The sequence below is a fragment of the Epinephelus fuscoguttatus genome, linkage group LG22 (genome assembly GCF_011397635.1).
Source record: "Epinephelus fuscoguttatus linkage group LG22, E.fuscoguttatus.final_Chr_v1".
In the NCBI taxonomy this organism is placed as follows: Eukaryota; Metazoa; Chordata; class Actinopteri; order Perciformes; family Serranidae; genus Epinephelus; species Epinephelus fuscoguttatus.
The window spans coordinates 35,281,079-35,305,559 of record NC_064773.1 but is presented as its reverse complement, the minus strand read 5'-3'; the positions used below and the strand labels follow the sequence as shown (position 1 = coordinate 35,305,559).

At 40.7% G+C, this 24,481-nt stretch overlaps 1 protein-coding gene across 9 annotated transcripts in view; it reads left to right on the top strand.

The window, feature by feature from the left end:
* The window catches only part of LOC125882978 (pleckstrin homology domain-containing family A member 5-like), a 603,488-nt gene that overhangs the window by 513,686 nt on the left and 65,321 nt on the right, over positions 1-24,481 (top strand). For 8 of the 9 annotated variants that reach the window (XM_049567036.1, XM_049567042.1, XM_049567037.1 and 5 more), the window contains one exon: positions 21,724-21,843. The exons of the other annotated variant lie outside the window; for it this stretch is intronic. In XM_049567036.1, coding sequence (XP_049422993.1) covers positions 21,724-21,843 — 120 coding nt within the window. The remainder of the gene's footprint in view (positions 1-21,723; positions 21,844-24,481) is intronic. 9 annotated transcript variants of the gene reach the window in all.

Below are 24,481 nucleotides of genomic sequence, written 5' to 3'. Positions count from 1 at the left end.
TCTACATACCTACAGCTACAGAAAGCATTCAAACATCAAAACGTTCAGCTCTGTAAGGATTTTCTGATGTTTGTGGCAATATGTTTGATATTTCTAAATAATTCACAGTAACAACATATGCTGGGGGCCGAAACGGGCGCGAGTGCGAGGTCCCGCCAAACGCTGCTTGCAGCTTTAATTATTATTATTATTATTATTATTATTATTATTATTATTATTATTATTATTTTTCATGCAAATGAATTGCCTTTTTGGGAGGCTTAACATACCCAATAACTCATGAAACTTTGCAGATATATCAGAACTGGTGAAAAATTTGATATTTTAAGGGTCTCGTGCGTGGGTTAAAAAAAAATGGCTCAGTAGCGCCCCCTACAAAAGTTTGAGGAAACAGCCCCTGAAGCTAGTTTAATCTACATGTATGAAACTTGGCAGGCTTATGTAACCCTCCGAGACGTACAAAAAAGCCTCTTGGAGGCATGCTCTAAACCCAACAGGAAGTCAGCCATTTTGAATTTACTGTGCAATTTTGGTGTATTTTTGGCCATTTCCAGGGGTCCTAAATGAACGAACTAGTCCTAGAGATTTCATCCGATCGACTTCAAACCTTGGTCTGTCTCACCCCAAGACCTTGAAGATGAAAAATTATCAAAAGCTTGAGTTTTCGTCAATGCGTGTGACCGTGGGATGGCGTCAAAGTTACTACTGGCAACAGGAAATGCCATGTTTTAGACTTTAATGTACATCTCCTACAGAACTGACCAGATCCACCTCAAACTTGGTCAAAAAAGCCATAAGACGTTGATGACGCTTTATTGTGGAAACTGTGAGTTTTCGTCGAAGGGCGTGGCCATGGCCTGGTGGCGAACTTTGATGTTTTGCCGTGATGATAAACGTTGCTGTAACTTGACTCCACGTGGGAATATCTTTCCACAACTTCACACATATGATGACAGTCCAGCCCTGAACACATCTACAGAGGAATTTTGAATCACCGCCATAGGGCCACCTACTGGCAACAGAAAGCTTCTTTGTACATTCTTTGATGTCCCTCTTCTAGCAGGTTAATCAGACCCACCTCAAACTTGCTGGTCTAAGTCCTTAGACCTTGATGATGCTTAAAAATTAAGCTTTTCAGTTTTCATCAAACGCTGTCACCGTGACGCTGCCTTGTTTGCCATCAAACACGATGTTGTTTTGAAGGGACAAGGGATGCTTGAAAACTCAAGCCAAACCAAACGTGGCATACACATCACAGGTCGCAAGTCCTGTTGTCTGATGTGATTTTTGTGCTTTGATGCACCAAGATGGCTCAACAGCGCCTCCTAGAATATTTCAATTAAGCAGCCCCCAAAGCTGGTTTGACCTGCATGTATGAAACTTGGTGGGCACCTGAATTTACTTGTGCCATTTTTGTGCATTTTTGCCCATTTCCAGGGCTTGTAAATTAACGAACTTGTCCTACAAATTTAATCAGATTTGCTCCAAACTTGGTGTATGTAAGCGTGACTATGTTGTGACCAAAAGTTATCATAGGATTTGCCCAATGTTGAATGGCACGCCCGCTGCCAAGCGTTGAATCTTGAGGTCTCGCCATGAAAAACTAAATTGCTGTAGCGTTGGCATAAATGGTCCAGTCTCCACCAAACTTCACATGATTCATATTAGTCCCGCCCTGAACACATTTTCATTGCCATATTTCCTGATTCTCATAGTGCCACCTAGTGGCGACAGGAAGTAGGTCTCATCAAACACTTATCTTTCGATTTATCTGAAAGTTACATGCTGTGATGTATATTAGATGCATAAAAACATGATGTATGATTAGTGCATTCTCCAACTCCCTCTAGTGGAAAGAGGAAGTGATACAAAATGTGAAATATGTCATTCCTGCACTGTATCAAGGATATGCAAAGTCACACATGCATGCGATGTCTAACTTTGACAGAAATGAACCGACGTGCCAGAAGGCTTCCTGAAATTTTAAAATCTATTTACAGAGTGGAATAGTAGCCTAATAGATAACTTAGATACAATTTATTATTGTTTAGACGCCTTTTATTGCTTAGATACTATTTAGCCTATTACTGTATTTACTTTTAGCATGTTCTACTTCTATCTGCTGTGGGCTATATGTTTTCTGTTTCATATTTTTATTGATGTGTTTACACTACAAGAGTAACAGAGGCACTTACATATATCAGTGTACATTGGTGTGATCATTAAGTTAAGTCCATAAATGGTTGCCATTTATTGTAGAATTTGCTCAAGTTTCCCCTTCTTGAATATCTAATTTTCTCTACTTTCAAAAATGACATAGTCTCTTTAAACCATTGTGTGCTGGAAGGAGCTGTTGTGGATTTCCAATTCAGAAGGAGGTGGCGTTTAGCAATTACAGAGGTAAAAGCTATTACTTCCAATTCTTTAGTAGAATATAGGGTATAGTCTTCTGGAAGACCAAAAATACCAGTGTGTGGTGAAGTGTGAATAGTCCTACAGAGTACCTTAGACATGGTGTTAAAGTAAATTTGCCAAAAGTTCGTCAGAGCTGGACAAACAAAAAAACAAAACAAAACATATGCATAAGATTACAAGGTGATCTTCCGCATCTGTCACAGACATCTACCATATTTGGGAAAATCTGTGCCAACCTTGTTTTTGAATAATGGCATCTAAATACAACTTTAAACTGTATCAAGGTCAAACGGGCACAAATAGAGGTTTTGTGAATGACTTTCAGTGCGGATTCCCACCAGCATTCATCAAAAACTAATCCCAGCTCACGCTCCCAAGTCTCCTTTATGTTGGTGGTTAAATGATCATCATATGACTGGATAGAACTGTAAACCTTTGAGATTAAAGACCTTTGTGAAGGATTGAATTGTAAGAGTTCACCCCATGGTTGCTTAGGTGGAAGGTGAGGGAAGTTGGGAAATAAGGATTTTGCACAGTTCCTCACCTGGAAATATCTAAAAAGATGAGAGGGTGGAAGATTGAATTCAGTAACCAGATCTGCAAAAGAACAAAAGATCCCTTCCTTTTAGAAATCCTCAAAACATTTCAGTCCCTTATCGTGCCATAAGAAGAAAGTGGAATCAGTAAACGTGGGTTTAAACACAGGGTTTTTTAACAATGGGGTTAAAGCTGTGGGAGCAGTAAATTTAAACTGTTTCCTAAATTGAAACCATATCTTGAGTGTGGTGGTAACCACAGGGTTGCAGGTAAGGCCAGAGGGGTTAACGGTCATCGGGCCGGTCAATAAAGCAGAAAGAGAGACTGGGGGACATGACTGTGCTTCCAGCTGATACCAAGGTACATCAATTGACTTGGACCAGAGTATGATTTTAGCTATGTTTGCGGCCCAGTAGTAGAATTGAAAATTTGGCAAAGAGAGGCCGCCATAGAACTTACAATTCTGAAGTATTTTTTGTCTAATTCTAGGTATTTTGCCGTCCCACAAAAAATGACAAATAATCGAGTCAACTGTTTTAAAAAAACTTTTTGGTAAAAATATAGGCAAACATTGAAAAAGAAATAGAAATTTTGGCAGAACACTCATCTTGACAGTATTTATTCTCCCAATCAATGAGAGAGGAAGGGAACCCCGTTTTTGAAAGTCTGCCTTAATCTCGGCTAAAAGGGGAGAGAAATTTTCAGAGTAAAGAGATTTGAAAGACCCGGCTATGTTAACCCCAAGATACCTAAATCCCGAAGGACTCAATTTGAAAGGAATGTCTGACTGGGAGAGTTGCATCGCTAATTTATTGACAGGATAACATTCACTCTTGGCAACATTAACTTTATACCCTGAAAGCCGGCCGAATCTACGAAAGAGTGAAACAATGGCAGGACAGGCTCCTACTGGATTTGTGACGTATAGTAACAGGTCATCGGCGTATAATGATAGTTTCAACTCTGTATGAGTCCTGGTGATGCCATTAAAAATGAGAGAGGTCCTCAAATACATAGACAAGGGCTCTATTGCGAGTGCAAACAAGAGAGGAGACAGGGGGCAGCCCTGTCTACAACCCCTATTTAGAAAAAAATAGCTGGATTGAGTGTTATTAGTGGTAATACTGGCACAGGGGAGTGTATAGAGAAGGCGTAGCCATGATATAAAACTTTGACCAAATCCAAATTTAGCTAAGACTGCAAATAAATAACTCCATTCAACTCGATTGAACGCCTTTTCGGCGTCAATCGCTATCACTACTTCGGGTACGGTTGTTGTTCCTTTCGAGTAAATTACGTTTAACAAAGTACAAACATTATAATAGAGCTGACGCCCTTTTATAAAGCCAGTCTGCTCCTTAGAAATGATTGTTGGAAGGACCTTTTCAAGTCGTCGGGCCAAGGCCTTTGCAAGAATCTTTGTATCGACGTTCATTAAAGAGATTGGTCTATAGGAGGTACAAGTATCAGCATCTTTGTCCTTTTTTAAAAGAACATTAATAGAGGCTTGTCTCAATGTAGGAGGAAGAGAGCCGAGTGTTAAAGATTCGAGATAAACAGAGTGAAGTAATGGAGTAAGTTTGGCCTGAAAAGCTTTAAAAAATTCAACAGGAAACCCGTCGGGTCCCGGGGCTTTATTATTTTGCATGCTTTGTAAAGCTGAGTTTAATTCTTGAATGGTCAGAGCAGAGTCTAATTGATTAACCAATTCTGGATTTATGGAAGGAAACTGAAGTTCGTCTAAAAACCTGTGCATGTCAGCTGGATCTGATGAGAATTCAGACTTGTACAAGGACTCATAAAAAGACGAAAAGACAGAGTTAATAACATCTGGGTCCTCCTGCAACGCTCCCGATCCATCCTTAATGCGAGGTATTAGACGCGAAGCTGCTTGACCATGCAACTGGCGAGCCAGTAACCTACCAGACTTGTCGCCATGTTCGTAATATCTGGAACGGGAATGAAGCAACAGGCGCTCTGCCTCATTAGTTGTGATAAGATCTAGCTCAGTTTGTAAGGTCACGCAACGCTTTAAAAGATCGTCAGATGGAGTGGTCGCAAGCTGTTGGTGTACTGATTCTAAATCAGATGAGAGTTTCTGAATAGTTGAAATCCTTAATTTCCTTATGTGTGCAGAGTACGAAATTATCTGGCCTTGCAAATATGCTTTTAAGGATTCCCATAATAGTGCTTTAGAGATAGGTTCCGAATCAGATTGGTTAAGAGCAATAAAATCCTCTATTGCACTTGTAATAAATTTATGAAATTTGTCATCTGATAATAGCGATAGCGAGGTCCGGAGGAAATCTGAATATCTATGGTCACCGGCGAGTGATCTGAAACAATAATTGGGTGATACGCGACATTTGTCACTTTTGGTATAAGTTTAGCGTCTACAAAGAAATAGTCTATGCGAGAAAAAGTCTGGTGCACATGCGAATAAAAAGAGTATTGCCTACTGCTCGGATTACGAAATTTCCAGGGGTCGACATAGCCATTGCCAGACATGAAATTGCAAAGGGCCTTAGCCATTAGTGATTGGGTTGAGCCAGGTTTAGAACGGTCTAGTTGAGGATCAATAGCACAGTTCATGTCCCCTCCAAAAATCAAAAAACAGTCTCTCAAAGAGGGTAGATTTTCAAACTTGTTCATAAAACAAGGATTATCAAAATTTGGTGCGTATACATTAATTAATAGGACAGGCACACGAAATAGGGTACCTGAAACTATCAGATATCTGCCATCTTTGTCAGAAATGATATTAGTCAAGGTGAATGGGACAGATTTACCGATCAAGATGGCAACCCCTCTGGCCTTCGAGTTGAAACTAGAATGGAATACCTCAGCAACCCAGGGACATTTCAGTCTGACTTGATCTTTATTCCTCATGTGAGTTTCCTGCAGAAACACAATGTCAGGTTTCAAGCGCTTCAAATGGGAGAACACCCTACATCGCTTGACAGCACCCCCTAGACCTTTAATATTCCAACTGATAAATCTTACGTTTGAGCTTGGAACATTAGCCATACGAAATGTGAATTAAAATAAGAGGCAACCAGGTTCCCAACCCCACACTCCAGGGACAAGGGAGAAAAAGAGGGAGAGGAAAAAAAAAAAAAGGAAAAGAGTTGACTTGTGGAACTCACCCCAGAACCCACACCCTCCCCCCAGAGCACCTACCACTATCCCATCCCCAAACGATAGGATACCAGTGCTAACTCCACAAGGAGTCATAAACCAAAAGAACAAACTCAAGGCTTTGGACCAAAGAGTCATCTTCATCTCACTCCAACTTGACTGGAGCTCCTGGAAACATTTAGAAAATAAAAAAAATATATAGCTAAAGATAGAGCCTAAGTATTAAACAACACAAGACTCAGAACCATCTAAGAAATCTGCGCATACATAAGCATGTTGACTGCTTATTAGAACAATAGGAGTTATGGTGCCATTTATATCAAAATTAGCTGAACATGTCTCCAGTAATAGTATATTATTCAAAACTATTTCGTATACCGTGCTGTTAAAAACTGTTTCAGCACCTTTTTTTAAAAAAAAAAACAAAAAAAAAAAACAAAAAACAGTAACTTAACTGCAATGGCACCTACACTCAAACCTGTGTTTCAATAACTATGCAGTAACAAACCCAAGTCTACTTGAGTGTTTTCACAAAAACTGCGGCTTCCTTAGGTGATGTAAATTCCCTTGTGACATCCCCTCTGGTGATCCGGAGATGCGCTGGGTGTAACAGCCCAAACCTTATGTCGGGAATGTCCCTGAGCTGGCGTCGGATGTCATTGAAGGCTGCACGGGCTCTGGCTGTGCGTGCGGTGAGGTCCGGGAAAATGGAGATTGTTGAGTCCTTCACCTTGAACTGCCGCTGGGTTCTGGCACGTCGTAGGATATCAGCGCAGTCTGCATAATAGTGTAAACGTGCTATTATGGGACGAGGGCGTTTGCCGGGTTTTGGCTTAGGCTGTAGGGGTCGATGCGCACAGTCCACAACTGGCTCTTTTCCTAAGCCGAGAGTGTCTTTCAGCAGGGTGGAAACTGTGGTCGCGTCGACCGTGCCGTGCTCCTCGGGTAGTCCTATTATCCTGATGTTGTTACAGCGAGACCTCGCCTCCAAATCTTCACATCTACTGTCAAGAGTAACAAGTTGGGCCGAAAGTTTGTCCACTTTACTTTTGAGTGAAACCACATCGTCAGTGCATGACGAGAGCGAGCCCTCCATATTAATCACAGTTACCTTAAGCACATCCACCTCCGACCGGATAGCCGCCATGCTAGCATTTAGCTCCGTCTTCACACTCTGCAGCTCGGACTTAACCTGAGTAAAGTTATCTGTCATTGCCGTCTTCAATTCCGTCTTGAAAATGCCTACCATCTCTTCTCGAAGAGCGGCGAGAAGTTCAGCCTTAAAGCCCGCAGAAGTCATGCTCGGGACAGCGGCAGTTTCTTCTGGAGGGGGGGTCTCAGCAGGTGTACTCCGCGGCGGGGTGGCCGCACCTCTCCCCGGGGATGCAGCCGGGGGGGTAGGCCTCGTTAGCGTAGCCGCCGGGATGTTCATATTTTTCTGTTTTGGAGGCATATCGGCACGTGATGCAGTCACAACGAGCTTGTGGAGTCAAAATGTAATAATAGAAAGTTCACGAAAAAGCCCTATATGTTCATTTAAGAGAGTTTCACTGGAGCTCCCGCAGGCGCGTCTTACCCCATCAGTCGCTAAGCCGGAAGTCAGTGGGCTATATGTTTTAATTTATTTAATCACAAAAGTATTTTATGTTAGGCCTACATTTTCTAAATTAAGTGGAGACTGTTATAGATGTATACATAGAATAGATATACATTTAGGTATGATACAAATTAGCAACAACAGGATTAAATGGGAAAAAATGGTATAAGAAAAAAAACCCAACTAAAAAAAATTAATAAAATAAAATAATAGATAAAAATAAATAAAACACATTTCCCATCTCAGGTATGTAGATTTTATTGATGCCACACAATTATTTTCAATGTCCTGACTATAACACCAACTATTATAATCCAATGTGAAACAAAGCTCATGCTTTTCACTTAGAACACTGGTGCTAGGAAGAGCATCGTGATTTCCATCAGAGTCCTCATCACTGCTGCTCCTGTTGTCAGTACTAGCCTACTGCTGCTTTCATCACCTGGTGTAGAAAAAAGAAATCACTATATCAGAGTGCAGACATTTTTATATTATATACACATCTTGCACACATGGTTACATTCACAAACATATGGCCATGTGTAAACCGCAAAAAGCTGAAACTCTACACGAAATTATAGCATTATTACTGCTGTTTTTTTTTTTTTAAATAAGATTATCTATTTGGCCTGTTGCTTTAGGACAGCATGAAGTGGTGAAATAGAGAATGGTGGAATGACACGGGCCGCAGGCCAGGATCGAGCCCGCAACCGCTGCGGTGCCTCTGTGCATGGGGTCTGTGCATGCTGCGTACAGACTACACTCCTGACCAGGTGATGAAACCGGCAGCAATAGCGGCATCGGTAGCTTCGTGGATAGTGCCGACGTGTTGTAGGAGTGTAGTCTTCATCACTATCCCCGCTGTCAAGACAGCTGTCGTCACTTTCGACTGGTGGAACCCTGGTTTGAAGTCCACCTGGTCGCTTCCCATAGAACATTGCTGCATTCATTTTGTTCTGTGTTGTACAGCATTATTTCTATGCTGCTGTTATGGCTGAATGTGGCGAATTTGTGAGTCGCAACAAACATAAATCTTCAAATAACGTAAAAATTAATCGCCACATGAAGTCTATTCCAATATGTCAGCTGTAGAAGCAAACAGTAAGCTGGCACGTATTGTTACCTTAGCACAACTTACCTCATATTGAACAATTTCTCCAAATTTGCAGCCTCCACACGCAGCAGTTGTTAGCCAAAGCATTAGCTTTGATGAACCGGATGTAGTTGTCACTCCAACCGGTCCGACAAGCCAGCCCGTTATCCGTTTTTTCCATTTTCCATTTAAACAGAAAATCGGAAATAGGAAAACGAGTCGTTATCTGTTTTGTCATTTTGGTTCTGGAAACAAATACTGAAAAAACAAGTCATTATTTTGTTTTTTTCATATTTGGTTTTATTTTGAAAAACGAATGAACGAATGATACACGGATTATATTAGTTGTTCTTGTTGTAGTTGTACTTGTTCTACAATATATGGGGACTTTATTAGCAAACAGTTGCCTCTTTTACACATTTGGCAAAATTATCATTTATGTGGAGTCATGGTCTGGACACTAGGCAAATGTAAGTTAATTATTCTCTCTCCTTTTAGCTTTGTTTGATCTTTAACTTCTCAGGGAACTATCTGGATCTTAAGCCAGACATTCGACGTGAGAGCAGTGAGACTGAACTTAAACAATTTGGTGATGGGGTTTGATTTGAAACCAAAACAATGAGATAAAAGAGGCTAATAAGCACTGTAGAGGTGCAGAATTGAACATTTTCTGTGTGTTTGCCATTACAAGAGACCCCTAAGATGTTACTGATGGTCATTTGAGCTATTGTTAATATCGAGATGTTGATAAACAGTGTTGGGAATGTTACTTTAAAAAAGTAATTAGTTACAGTTACTAGTTACTTTCCCCAAAAAGTAACTGAGTTAGTAACTGAGTTACTGCATTATAAAAGTAACTAATTACGCCAGGGCCACACCGGATGCGGAAGCGCTGCGAATAGCCTCGAAGCGCTGAGAAGCGAAGCCAGTTTCCTTTTGGTGCCCATGTTAACTGATTGTGTCATCCACACCAGCCGTGCCGCACAGCTCCACGGCCAGCACTGCAGCAATTGTTTCGCCGTCTGGTCTATTTTCTGTGTGAGCCGCGAGCAAATGTGTCAAGCCGGGCAGGAATATAGGCTAAATAACTTATTCGATGGATATATATATAGAGAGAGAACAGCGACGTTTGGAGAGCAAGCCCAAATAAGCAACTCCACTTTAGAAACAAGCCCAAAGTTGCGGCTAATAAGCGGACCTGACAACCCTGCTTGTGTGCTTGTGAATACCCGCCTTACTCTGCCTCTGATTGGTTTATGATGAAATTTTACTCTCCCTAAGCCAATAATCATCACTTATGCAGTTGTCTCTCCCTCCCTCCCCCCCCCCCCCACCTGCCATAATCACAGAAAAAAACTTTAGAGCTCCGCTGAGAAGGAGCTTGGTTGGGTGAAAGCCGCTTCAGTGAACTCAAGTAAACCCGAGGCACATTTTATTGTAAGTAATGGTAATGGCATTATAACGGAGGAGACAGTAACTTTTTTGATTACTTATTACTGAAAAAAGTAGCGCCATTAGTAACACTGTTTATTTATAACGCCGTTGTTCCCATCACTGTTGATAAATGAAGCTTTAGGGGTAGAACACATGCCACATCTGACTAACCGACTGGAAAATGTGCAGCTGGATGCTGGGTTCTAGTCTTGTGCGTACTTTGTACCAGCTTTAAAAAGTGTGGAGGAAGGTCCATAACCATGGCATCGACCATAACCAGCACCGTATCATGGCCCACTTACCAGACATCCTCAGTGCAGAGCTGATCCCTCAGTCTAAACTACTGTCCGTGGGCCAGATGTAAAGGTCTGGGTAGCAGAGTTCTGCACTGGGCCAGGTACCTGCAGGTAACCCACAAAAAGCTGTGTAAAGGGTAAACATACAGTAGAGGCCAAAAGTTTGGACACACCTTCTCATTCAATGCGTATTCTGTATTTTCATGACTATTTACAGCTATTCTCACTGAAGGCATCAAAACTATGAATGAACACATGTGGAGTTATGTACTTAACAAAAAAAGGTGAAATAACTGAAAACATGTTTTATATTCTAGTTTCTTCAAAATAGCCACCCTTTGCTCTGATTACTGCTTTGCACACTCTTGGCATTCTCTCCATGAGCTTCAAGAGGTAGTCACCTGAAATGGTTTTCCAACAGTCTTGAAGGAGTTCCCAGAGGTGTTTAGCACTTGTTGGCCCCTTTGCCTTCACTCTGCGGTCCAGCTCACCCCAAACCATCTCCATTGGGTTCAGGTCCGGTGACTGTGGAGGCCAGGTCATCTGCCGCAGCACTCCATCACTCTCCTTCTTGGTCAAATAGCCCTTACACAGCCTGGGGGTGTGTTTGGGGTCATTGTCCTGTTGAAAAATAAATGATCGTCCAACTAAACGCAAACCGGATGGGATGGCATGTCGCTGCAGGATGCTGTGGTAGCCATGCTGGTTCAGTGTGCCTTCAATTTTGAATAAATCCCCAACAGTGTCACCAGCAAAACACCCCCACACCATCACACCTCCTCCTCCATGCTTCACAGTGGGAACCAGGCATGTGGAATCCATCCGTTCACCTTTTCTGCGTCTCACAAAGACACGCCGGTTGGAACCAAAGATCTCAAATTTGGACTCATCAGACCAAAGCACAGATTTCCACTGGTCTAATGTCCATTCCTTGTGTTTCTTGGCCCAAACAAATCTCTTCTGCTTGTTGCCTCTCCTTAGCAGTGGTTTCCTAGCAGCTATTTGACCATGAAGGCCTGATTCGCGCAGTCTCCTCTTAACAGTTGCTCTAGAGATGGGTCTGCTGCTAGAACTCTGTGTGGCATTCATCTGGTCTCTGATCTGAGCTGCTGTTAACTTGCGATTTCTGAGGCTGGTGACTCGGATGAACTTATCCTCAGAAGCAGAGGTGACTCTTGGTCTTCCTTTCCTGGGTCGGTCCTCATGTGTGCCAGTTTCGTTGTAGCGCTTGATGGTTTTGCGACTCCACTTGGGGACACATTTAAAGTTTTTGCAATTTTCCGGACTGACTGACCTTCATTTCTTAAAGTAATGATGGCCACTCGTTTTCTTTAGTTAGCTGATTGGTTCTTGCCATAATATGAATTTTAACAGTTGTCCAATAGGGCTGTCGGCTGTGTATTAACCTGACTTCTGCACAACACAACTGATGGTCCCAACCCCATTGATAAAGCAAGAAATTCCACTAATTAACCCTGATAAGGCACACCTGTGAAGTGGAAACCATTTCAGGTGACTACCTCTTGAAGCTCATGGAGAGAATGCCAAGAGTGTGCAAAGCAGTAATCAGAGCAAAGGGTGGCTATTTTGAAGAAACTAGAATATAAAACATGTTTTCAGTTATTTCACCTTTTTTTTGTTAAGTACATAACTCCACATGTGTTCATTCATAGTTTTGATGCCTTCAGTGAGAATCTACAATGTAAATAGTCATGAAAATAAAGAAAACGCATTGAATGAGAAGGTGTGTCCAAACTTTTGGTCTGTACTGTATGTATATGTTTAAATTCACAGGTAGGGCCCTGGGTAAAACTGAACTACAACCGAGCGGGCAGAGGATGACAACAAAAATATTTTTTTGTATTTTTCAGAATAAAACACATGAAAAAGATGTGATCACTATTATCAAACCACAATTCCTTTTATTTTGAAAGTCAAGGGCACAAGTCGGACCTTTGACCCCGTCATCATATTCGTCACCGACATGGACGACTCCAGCCATGAAACTTTGAAGCCTGAGGATGAGGTGGCAGTCTACATTGTGCTCAGTACACCTGAGGAGGATCCTTTTGAGGTTCTATGATTGTGGAAGGAGCATGCTAAAATGTTTCCTAACCTGGCAGGGATTGCGCAGAATGTTTTTGCCATCCTGGCATCGAGCATAGCCAGTGAAAGAGATTCTTCCTCTGCTGGAGAGCCCAATTTAATCTGAGTGACTGGAGCCTGTGTGGGTTTATTCACTGTGCAGGTCGGGTCACAGGACATTTATTAACGGGTGTGGGCAGGTGCGGCTTTGACATAGACATAATGACAGGTAATGGGTCGGGTCTGGTACTGAGCTTTATGGATATAGGTAGATGCGGGTTTTCAAAAATAGAGCTTTGCAGGACTCTGCTAGGTAGCCCTGCACTAAAATGAGCAACTTATTTACCATAGACTGGTATTTACAGAAGAAGAGAAAGATATCTGCCAGCTGTGATTGGTTGCTCCTTTTACATGAAATGTGTTGCACACTGCTGCGTTCCAAAGTTGAGCTCTGTTTATCTCTTGTGCATCATGGTGGTGTTGGTCATGCTTTTGAACGCATCTTCCATGCATCTACATTGACATGATTGAGGGTGCAAAAAAACGCAGCATTGGGGCGTCGGTGGCTTAGTGGATAGAGCAGGCGCCCCATTTACAAGGCTGTTGCCGCAGCGGCCCAGGTTCGACTCCAGCCTGTGGCCCTTTGCTGTATGTCACTCCCTCTCTCTCTCCCCCCCTTCACGCTCATCTGTCCTATCGATTAAAAAGGCTTAAAAATGCCCAAAACAATATCTTTAAAAAAAAAAAAAAAAAAAATGCAGCATTTGCACAGAACCCTTCAAGTCCCACTGACCCATCAATCAAATGATAACAGAATGAGAAGGTTAACTGTCAGTGATGAACTCAGAGAGTCATCACAACTCTTTGGTTCAGTCCTACTGCAGGCAGCTGTTTTTAGGAAACAGGCTCTGACAAATAGGGGTGGGAATCTCTAGGCACCTCACGATTCGATTCAATTCTGATTCTGAGGGCAACGATTACGATTATAAAATGATTCTCGATTATAAAACGAGCCAATGAGAAAATTTACACTAGATATTGAAAAACATTATTGTTATAAAACTGGGAACACATATCCAGTGCATACAAACAAACTACTTATTGTGGTTGAGATGACTACACTCCACCAGTCTCCTCCGGTCCATCCTTCTCGTCCAGAAATCTCAACGGGACTCTCCTGTCCCTCATTGACCTCCTCGACATTTCTCCTCCAGTATTTACAAAACTATAACTGACTATAACTATCTATGATGTATAAAAACACGAACTATTGCAAAAAAGACGAACAATGGCAAAACTACAAACTATGGTGAAAACACGCCGAAAACACGGCAAAAAATACTCAAAAACACAGCATAAAAAATTTTCAAAAGCTCTCAAAAAACCACAGATACTATTATTTATAACACTAAATATTATTTACAAAGAAAACGCCACCCAAACTCCACCAAAACTCACCAAAACTCCGCTAAAACACCGCTAAATCACTTCAACTTGCACTCTCCTCGTCAGCTGTCACTCTCCTCCTATTGTGCCGACTTCCCTCCCTTCCTTCACAGGTAATGACGTCACTGCCGTACCATATCACTGGAAAGCTCCGCTTCTCAGCTTTCAGAATCCGTTGGAATTACGTCGATAGTGTGAATGGTCGAGGAGTTACAGTAATTTGAAAAATAAATATGAAAATAAAATTAAAATCAATTATGAGTTTTCCACATCGATGCTCGCATCATTCAAGACAGAATCTCGATGCATCTAAAAATCGTTTTTTTTCCCCCACCCCTACTGACAAACGCACTGTAAGAAAAGGAAGAAAGTTTTACATTGTATCAGCTACACTGTAAACCCCAATTCACCCACTCAACTTGAAATTTTTTTGGAAACTGCTTGCACTTGAAACTTTTAGTTCAGTACAATACAGTAACATAAAAATTTTGAGTACAGCAGACACATAATTCAAGATTCAAGAATAATAGGGATGCACCGAATATTTGGTAACCAAATATATTCGGCCAAATATTGCAAAAAAACACATTCAGTATTCGGTGGAATAAGTTAAAAGCAAGGCTGAATAATAGCGGCGCGGTTTTGATAACGCAATCAAACAGCGTGCCATGACGGGCGGATTAAAATGTCGGCAGTGTGGCGATCCATCCATCACCACTAAAAATAGTTTTGAGCAAGCAAAATAGGCTTAAATCATTCAACACGCTGTGCGAGCAGCAGATTTCAACCACCAGCAGAAACGAAAGGCGAATCCCACCGATTGTGGGTTGAACAGGGGTCACAGACACAGACAGTAATGTAGCTATTCCTGTCAAATACGGCGGCCATTGGCTTACCGGCGAGGAGAAGTCGGCTCCAATAATATCCTCTTCTTGGCGTCATGACTGCCCAGAAGTACCTGAACAGCCGAGCCAGCCGAACACAGGTATGTGACGTGTCAGAGGATAAACGAGCCGTTCACGGCCCAAAAACCTCACCGTACTTTAGGGACTGTTCTTTACTTATGAAGGGACTTGGCAGGGGAGGAGGGTGGCTGGTTGATTCTTATTTTATTTATTTATTTTATTTTGATCCCCCCTATGTTCATCACTCATTGATGCTGTTTTTGAAGTATGAATAAGTCAATAAGTAATTTATTCCATTGAAATATCATTAATGTTTTATAGAAAAGTGATTTATCTTTTTATAAATGACAAAAGGCACATCTGCCTCATTTTCGCTGTGATATCATGATACTACTCAGAACCATGATATTTTCATTGGTATCGTACAGTGGGATCCAATATTGGTAGCCTGACAACACTAATCTGGAGGGGGTTCATCTGCAAAAACTAATTAAAAACTAAACAATGATATTCAGTACTCGGTATTCGGCCAAGCATTTAATATTATTCGGCTTCGGCCACAAATTTTCATTTCGGTGCATCCCTAATTTTGCACCAAGAGTTAAGGTGTATATACAGTTAGTGACCTCCTGCCTGTGTGGAAATTATGCCGGGTTCACACTACACCACAATTTTGTCTGTTTCAGTAGTCAATAAGTCAGATTAGGCAATTGTAAAGTCATAAAATCTTGCCATGATTTGGCCAACAGACATAATAGCCTACATGTTGGTCCACATTCAATTATCCCTGGTCGTCTTTCATGACGTGCATGATGTCATCGGGTTATTCTTGTCCTATTTTTGATAATATTATTTCAGTCACTATGGCTGTTCATGTGCCAGCTGCATTGTTATTATAGTAATATAGAAAGTGCCACCGCATGGCAGGAGCCACCACATGGCAGGAGCCACCACATGGCAGGAACTACATTTGAAGCACCACATGAAAACTATGCAAGTCACTGAATCTTCCACAACAGGGTTCTGCAAATGTTTCACAATAAAAGCCTTTTCAGAAAATGAAGGGATTCTCTCAACTGAAATTATAAGAGGCTTTTGATTTTAAACGAATACAGAAAGTGTGAAGTATGAAATGACGGGGTGATGCATTAACTGTAACAGGGCAAACAGGAGTGGATTAAAAGTAAAAACAGAAAAATACAGAGGGAATAATAATTAAAGGCCTCTTTCTAATGTAGTCTGTTTCAAATGAAGCTGGTACCCTCTGTAGTTGTGGAAAGTAAAGGCTAAGCCACTATTTGTGAATTTGATTCCTTTATATCCTTCTCCATTATGAAGAAATAACATTCTTTGCTAGCTCGATGCTAATGGCAACACTCACCGGGTTACCAAAGGTCCTCTGCTGTTCATCTTTTTCCTTTTCACTCTGTCATGGTAACATCACTAGAGGAATTATCAAAAATGCTGGGGTGTTGTTGCCATACAGTTGTCCACAGCAGCAGATCGCTCTGTGACAGCTGTGATGAGAGAAGTCGTGAAAGACAAAAAGAAAATCAAACCTGCTAGACTTTCTGTCAGGACGCCCTGAAGCATCCCAGATGTGGAGTCAGTGGTCGTCTACTATCACACACTACATGAGATAAAAAAATGGATTATCAACCTGATCTCACAGAAATACATGAAATGACCACGACCTCTTAACACCGCATTCCGTGGCGGCAGCACGTAATGAGTTAAAATTATGTGCCGGTACCACAGAAACAATGCCAATGGAAAGTCAATTAGAATCCATTGTTGTGGTGGACACACGGATTCCCTGGTTCAACAATGTCACGTCAACCTCGTTTTCCTCAATGATATCGTTAACATTCCTGTATACACACAAAAACACAAAAGTGTCCTCAACAAAATGATAGGTTAATGTTAAGGCCATAAAATAAAATAAATGTATTTTGCCGGCTTTTGATAGTGTAGGGCTTTAAGAGCATTGTGCTGTGGGCGGATGTGGCATGTTCGACTACTGTTTTGTACTGTCTGCCATCTGTGGACTTCATTCCATTTCAAATTGCCATTCGTCTGCCGCAACTGAATCCAAACGCCACTATCTCTGTTAAGAAAAGATTGTCTGTGTGTGTGTGTGTGTGTGTGTGTGTGTGTGTGTGTGTGTGTGTGTGTGCATCAAATCTTGTGCCATGATGAAGATGAAGGATGAAGAAGGGATTTCCAGACTATTATCAATCAATCAATCAATCAATCAATCAATCAATTGTTATTTATAGAGCACTTATCATACAATAAAATGTAGCACAAAGTGCTTTACATGTTAAAAGCAGAGCCCCCATCCCCAACAGATCCCCCACAGACCCCCTCACCTCCCTCACCTCCCTCACCTCCCTCATCCCCATCCCAATGTGATAATAAAATAGAATAAAAATAAAATAAAAAATAAATAAACAAATTAAACAATAATAAGAAAAAAAATAAGGCTGAGCACAGAAGAACCAGAGAGGAAACACCATCACGTGGAGCCGTCCACATCGGGACGCCGGGGGAGAGCAGACCCCAAGCCAGCGCCACACCAGCCAGAACCAGCGGCCGCCCCCCCGGTGCAGACGGCTCCCACTGAGGAAACACTGGGGTTAAGAACTAAACTATGATAAATTACATAAAATATTAAGATGTAGGCCTACATATAACATAAAATACATTTTTTATTAAATAAATTAAAACATATAGCCTACAGTAGATAAACATAGAGCATGCTAAAAGTTAATACAATAATAGGCTAAATAGTATATAAGCAAAAATAAATTGTGTCTAAACAATAATAAATAGTATTTAAGTTATCTATTAGGCCATTCCACTCTGTAAATAGATTTTAAAATTTCAATATAATTTTAATATTATTTTTGCTTATTTCATTATTGTTATTATTGGTTTACTTTTTAGTAGTGTTGTATTTTCTGAGGATGACTCATTTTAGTAACTATTTACAGTAAAAAAGAAAAAAACAAGCAAAGAATCAAACAAAAAAAAAATCATTTTATACACCTGGAGAGTAACATATGTCAGTATAAAGATTCTTTATGGCTCCTGCTTTAAAATACTTACCTTTGAACCTTGACCTTGAGTGTTTGTTTGAAGGCTTATAATTCAGCAACAAAAGGGCGTACAGACATGGGACCAACTGATATAGAGAGCTCTTGACCTCAACTATCATGTGAGTGTAGTCAACAACTGGGGGTGCTGTCAGATATGGGTAAAATATGGATAAAATTAATTTTCACCCATTTAGAAATTAGATATTTAAAATCGGATTACACAAATGTGTTTACTATCCCCTTAAAGTCCACAGTGTACTCTGAATTCAGTATTTACAACTTCCAAATCTGGGAAAAACACTTAGATTTTTAAAAAACTACAATTCCCTAGGACGGCGCCATGCAGCTTGATACATATCAGCAACATAGTTTTAGTTCTTCTGATTTGGAAAGTAGGGTTCTAAATAGGGTTTTAAAAATATATATCTACTGAATATATCTAATATCTAGTAAGACCGAACTAGTAATTACACTGCAGCTAGATGAACTATGTTAAGAAAAAGTAAGGATGTTGGCTAATTTTCGATATTTTAGCTAGTACTCTAGAAATGGCATTTTTGGGACGGTAGTTTTTTGCAGCTTGTAAAATAGAGTTGAAAAATAGGGTTGTAAAAAGATAGATCTACTGAATATATCTAATATCTAATAAAGCCGAACTAGTAATTACACCGCACCTAGATGAACTATGTTAAGAAAAAGTAAGGATGTTGGCTAATTTCAGATATTTTAGCTAATACTCTAGAAACAGCGTTTTTTGGACGGTAGTTTTTTGCGGCTTGTTGTAAAATAGAGTCGTAAAAAGATATATCTACTGAATATATCAAATATCTAGTAAAGCCGAACTAGTAATTACACTGCATCTAGATGAACTATGTTAAGAAAAAGTAAGGATGTTGGTTAATTTCAGATATTTTAGCTAGTACTCTAGAAACGGCGTTTTTGGGAAGGTAGATCTTCCAGTTGTAGAGTTGTCAAATAGTGTCGTAAAAAAGTAAATCTACTGAATATATCAAATATCTAGTACAGCCGAACTATCATGTTATTATTATTACTGAGGAGAAATTATGACAGAGGAATATATTTGCCGTTTTAATATCAAGAACACTTTCATGTTTTTGTGTGTATACAGGATGTTGTTGAACCAGGGAATTCGTGTGTCCCCCACGACAATGGATCCTAATTGACTTTATACTGGCATTGTTTCCATGATACCGGCACATAATTTCAACCCATTACGTGCTGCCACCATGGAATGCAGTGTTAAGAGGTCGTGGTCATTTCACGTATTTCTGTGAGATCAGGTTGTGGATTATTGTGTACGACACTCATTGTTGTTCACAATCTGAGCCAACACCATATGATGCTGCACCGGGCTATGTTCGGGCTGATATCATGTAGTCTAAAACCGACATTAGAGTGTCTAACATAACAATGTGCTGAGGTGAAATACAGAGACCTTCCTGGTTCAGAGTTCATCTCTTTGTCTTATTCTAGCAATCAAGAAAACCTAAGCATGGCACAAAATATTTTTATAGGTCAATGAAAAAAAAGTTGTAAAATGTGTACTCAGTGTTTTTATTTTCATATGACACCAAATTAAATGCTCATACTGACAGACAATACTGTCAGAGAAGGGTCAAATGACACATTTATTATTCTTTAGGGATGCACCGAAATGAAAATTTGTGGCCGAAGCCGAATAACATTAAACGCTTGGCAGAATACCGAGTACCGAATACCGAATATCATTGTTTAGTTTTTAATTAGTTTTTGCAGATGAACCCCCTCCAGATTAGTGTTGTCAGGGTACCAATATTGGGACCCACTGTGCGATACCAGTGAAAATATCATGGTTCTGAGTAGTATCACGATATCACAACGAAAATGAGGCAGATGTGCCTTTTGTCATTTATAAAAAGATAAACCACTTTTCTATAATACATCAATGATATTTCAATGGAATAAATTACTTATTGACTTATTCATATTTCAAAAACAGCATCAAGAGTGATGAACATAGGGGGGGATCAAAATAAAATAAATAAATAAAATAAGAATCAACCAGCCACCCTCCTCCCCTTTGAAGTAAAGAACAGTCCCTAAAGTACGGTGAGGTTTGTGGGCCGTGAACGGCTCGTTTATCCTCTGACACATCACATACCTGTGTTCGGCTGGCTCGGCTGTTCAGGTACTTCTGGGCAGTCATGACGTCAAGAAGAGGATATGATTGGAGCCGACTTCTCCGTCTCGGTAAGCCTATGGCCGCCGTATTTGACAGGAATACATTACTGTCTATGTCTGTGACCCCCGTTCAACCCACAATCGGTGGGATTCGCCTTTCGTTTCTGCTGGTGGTTGAAATCTGTAGGCTGCTCGCACAGCGTGCTGAATGATTTAAGCCTGTTTTGCTTGCTCAAAACTATTTTTAGTCGCAAATGCGAGTGTGGTGATGCACGGATCGCCACACTGCCGACATTTTAATCCACCCGTCATGGCACGCTGTTTGATTGCGTTATCAAAACCGCGCTGCTATTATTCGGCCTTGCTTTTAACTTATTCCACCGAATACCGAATGTGTGTTTTTTTGCAATATTCAGCCGAATATATTCGATTACCGAATATTCGGTGCATCCCTATTATTCTTGAATCTTGAATCTTGAATTATGTGTCTGGTGTACTCAAAACTTTTATGTTACTGTATTGTAGTGAACTAAAAGTTTCGAGAATCCCTATGCAAAATGTCTTTTACCACACCATTAACTGTAACCCATTAGAATCATTGTAAAATACATAAACATTAATCACTGTGTTATGAGTAATGTGGGTGATTTACAACAATCAACACAGTTTTCTTCAGCTTATGGCCTTAAACACATTGTCTCACGGCATGCTGGGAAACTCCACCCACTTAGACCCAACATGCCACAATATGTTAACTGCACAATGATAGTATTGTTTATTGGCCTTGAACTTATTAGGCATAATTGGCTTTATAAATTTAAGTCAAATATTGACAATCCGGGGTATTTGTGTAGACTTTACACAACATTTTGTGTCATGGATTGGGGTTTACATTGTAATGTATCATTATTTTAAATGCAGGTCTCACATGTCTTGTCTATAATTTCAGGCCCAAATCCTCCTGCTCCCAGGCTTCCCCGAATAAATCTGACATATCATTTCAACCATGCATCACATTATAGACCCTCTAATGTGTATGGATGTATCGCTAACAGGCTGTCTAATAGTGCAAGCTGAGGTTTCTCTTCTTCTTAAGTAAGTGTAATTGGTTCTCAGGTCTTTCTTATGAAAGAGATCTTGATCTCAATAAGATTTTGTGAATAAATAAAGATGGATTGACTACAGTAGATGTAAAAAGAAGAAATGTGAGGTTGGGGGCTGATATTGTCGCTGGTGAACAGAAGACACATAGTCATCAGTGCATGACAAACTTCTGCCACCAGACTGAAAATAAAAGGTTTTTAATGCATCATCTTGCAATTAAAGGGTGAGGATTGTTTTAACTGGGCAGTTAATCAGTGGTTGCAGTTGTTCCTCTTCTCTTTAAGGTCATCAGAGTCACTGTATCAAGTTTGATTTCAAACAGCGGACAGGTGTTGTTGATGTGGTCAGTATGGCAGCTTTTCCATTTTCCTCTGTGTATTGCTCTGTGCAGCCCGAGGAGCTGACCCTGCTCCTGATCAAGCTCCGCCGGCAGCAGGCGGAGCTCAACAGCCTGCGGGAACACACAGTAGCTCAGCTAATGGCCCTGGGTATGGAAGGGCCCAACGCTAAGGTCAGCACCGAGTGTGTACAGCACGTGTGTCTGCATGCACGCATTTGTGCTTTCCCAACCAAGCAGTCAAAACTCCATATTCTGTGTGTTAATGTTTATTCGCCTGGGGGAGTTCTTTGCATCACTTTACTCCAAATGAAATTGCTTTTAGTGTGTTCTGAAACATTCTATGAACTAAAGACTGTGCACTCACTTTGTCTAACCTTTGGATCAGTTGTCAAGAAATTTTGTTGAGATGTCTATGATTGCCAGAGGAGGAATCCCAATGACTTTGTTGATCCCTTAACTTTTAGTTCAATTCAATTCAATTCAATTCAATTTTATTTATACAGCCCAATATCACAAATCACACACCTTATGACCCTCGCAGCGGATAAGGAAAAACTCCCCCAAAAAAACCCTTTAACGGGGAAAAAAAACGGTAGAAACCTCAGGAAGAGCAACTGAGGAGGGATCCCTCTTCCAGGACGGACAGACGTGCAATAGATGTCGTACAGAACAGATCAGCATAACAAATTAACAGTAATCCACATGACACAATGAGACAGACAGAGAGAGAGAGAGAGAGAGAGAGAGAGAGAGAGATGCAGGTAATGACAGTAGCTTACAACAACATTGTTGAAAGTAATAATATTATAGTTATAGTTCTGGCTACTGTGGTACAATATGTTGAAAGTATGTATTAATATCTGGCAGTATACATGTGTGACAATAGTCGTGTATAATAACAGTAGAAGTATGACTAATGACTAATGATGGCAGCAGCAGGAGGCATCTGGCAGGACCACGGCAGCAGCACAACCACACATGTCACGCTGTCCAGGCACCGCTGCGATATGAGTTAATCTGAGAGACAGTGGAGCACAAAGGCTCCGGAGAAGAAGCCAAGTTAGTGACATCCAGAATGGCCGAGTTAGCAAGATGCAGTAATAGAATACGAGAGAGAGAGAGAGAGAGAGAGAGAGAGAGAGAAGAAGAAGAGAAGGTGCCCGGTGTATTATAGGGGGGTCCTCCGGCAGACTAGGCCTAAGTCAGCCTAACTAGGGGCTGGTACAGGGCAAGCCTGAGCCAGCCCTAACTATAAGCTTTATCAAAGAGGAAAGTCTTAAGTCTAGTCTTAAATGTGAAGACGGTGTCTGCCTCCCGGACCGTAACAGGAAGATGATTCCACAGGAGAGCCTGATAGCTAAAGGCTCTGGCTCCTGATCTACTTTGGAGACTTTAGGGACCACGAGTAACCCTGCGTTCTCAGAGCACAGTGTTCTGGTGGGATAATAAGGCACTATGAGCTCTCTAAGATATGGAGCTTGACCATTTAGAGCTTTATAATTTAACAGTAGGATTTTAAATTCAATTCTGGATTTTACATGGAGCCAGTGCAGAGAAGCTAAAACAGGAGAAATATGATCTCGTTTCTTAGTTCCTGTTAGTACACGTGCTGCTGCATTCTGAATTAGCTGGAGAGTTTTTAAGGACTTACTAGAGCTACCTGATAACAGAGAGTTACAGTAATCCAGCCTAGAGGTAACAAAAGCGTGGACCAATTTTTCTGCATCTTTTCGGGTCAGGATAGGCCTAATTTTCGCAATATTACGCAGATGAAAAAATGTCCGTGAGGTTTGTTTTAAATGAGAATTAAAAGACAAATCTTGATCAAATATTACTCCGAGGTTTCTTACGGTAGTGCTAGAGGCCAGAGCAATGCCATCAAGAGAAACTATGTCATCAGATAAAGAGTCTCTGAGTTGTTTGGGGCCAAGAACAATAACTTCAGTTTTGTCTGAATTTAACATCAGGCAATTGGTGCTCATCCAAGTTTTTATGTCTTTAAGGCAATTATGGAGTTTAGTTAATTGATTACTTTCTTCTGGCTTCATCGATAAATACAACTGAGTATCATCCGCATAACAGTGGAAATTTATAGAGTGATTTCTAATGATGTTACCTAAAGGAAGCATATATAGAGTAAATAGGATTGGTCCGAGCACAGAACCTTGCGGAACTCCAAAACAAACTTTGGTACGTAATGACGATTCATTATGAGCGTGAACAAACTGAAAACGATCAGATAAATAAGATTTAAACCAGCTTAGTGCAGAACCTTTTAGGCCAATTAAGTGATCCAGTCTCTGCAGTAGAATTTGATGGTCAATTGTGTCAAATGCCGCACTAAGATCTAATAAAACAAGTACAGAGACAACTCCTTTGTCCGAAGCAATGAGAAGGTCATTTGTAATTTTAACTGGTGCTGTCTCAGTGCTATGATGCACTCTAAATCCTGACTGAAATTCCTCAAATAAATTATTATCATGGAGAAAATCACACAGCTGGTCTGCGACTACTTTCTCAAGGATCTTTGACATAAAGGGAAGATTAGATATTGGTCTATAGTTGGCTAACACCTCTGGATCCAGGGTGGGCTTTTTTAGTAGAGGTTTAATTACAGCTACCTTAAAAGACTGTGGTACATAGCCTGTTAATAAGGATATATTGATCATATCTAATATATGAGTGTTAACTAAAGGAAAGACCTCCTTAAGTAACCTAGTTGGGATGGGGTCTAAGAGACACGTTGATGATTTGGATGAAGAAATCACTGCAGTCAATTCTTGAAGAGAAATTGGGGAGAAGCAATCTA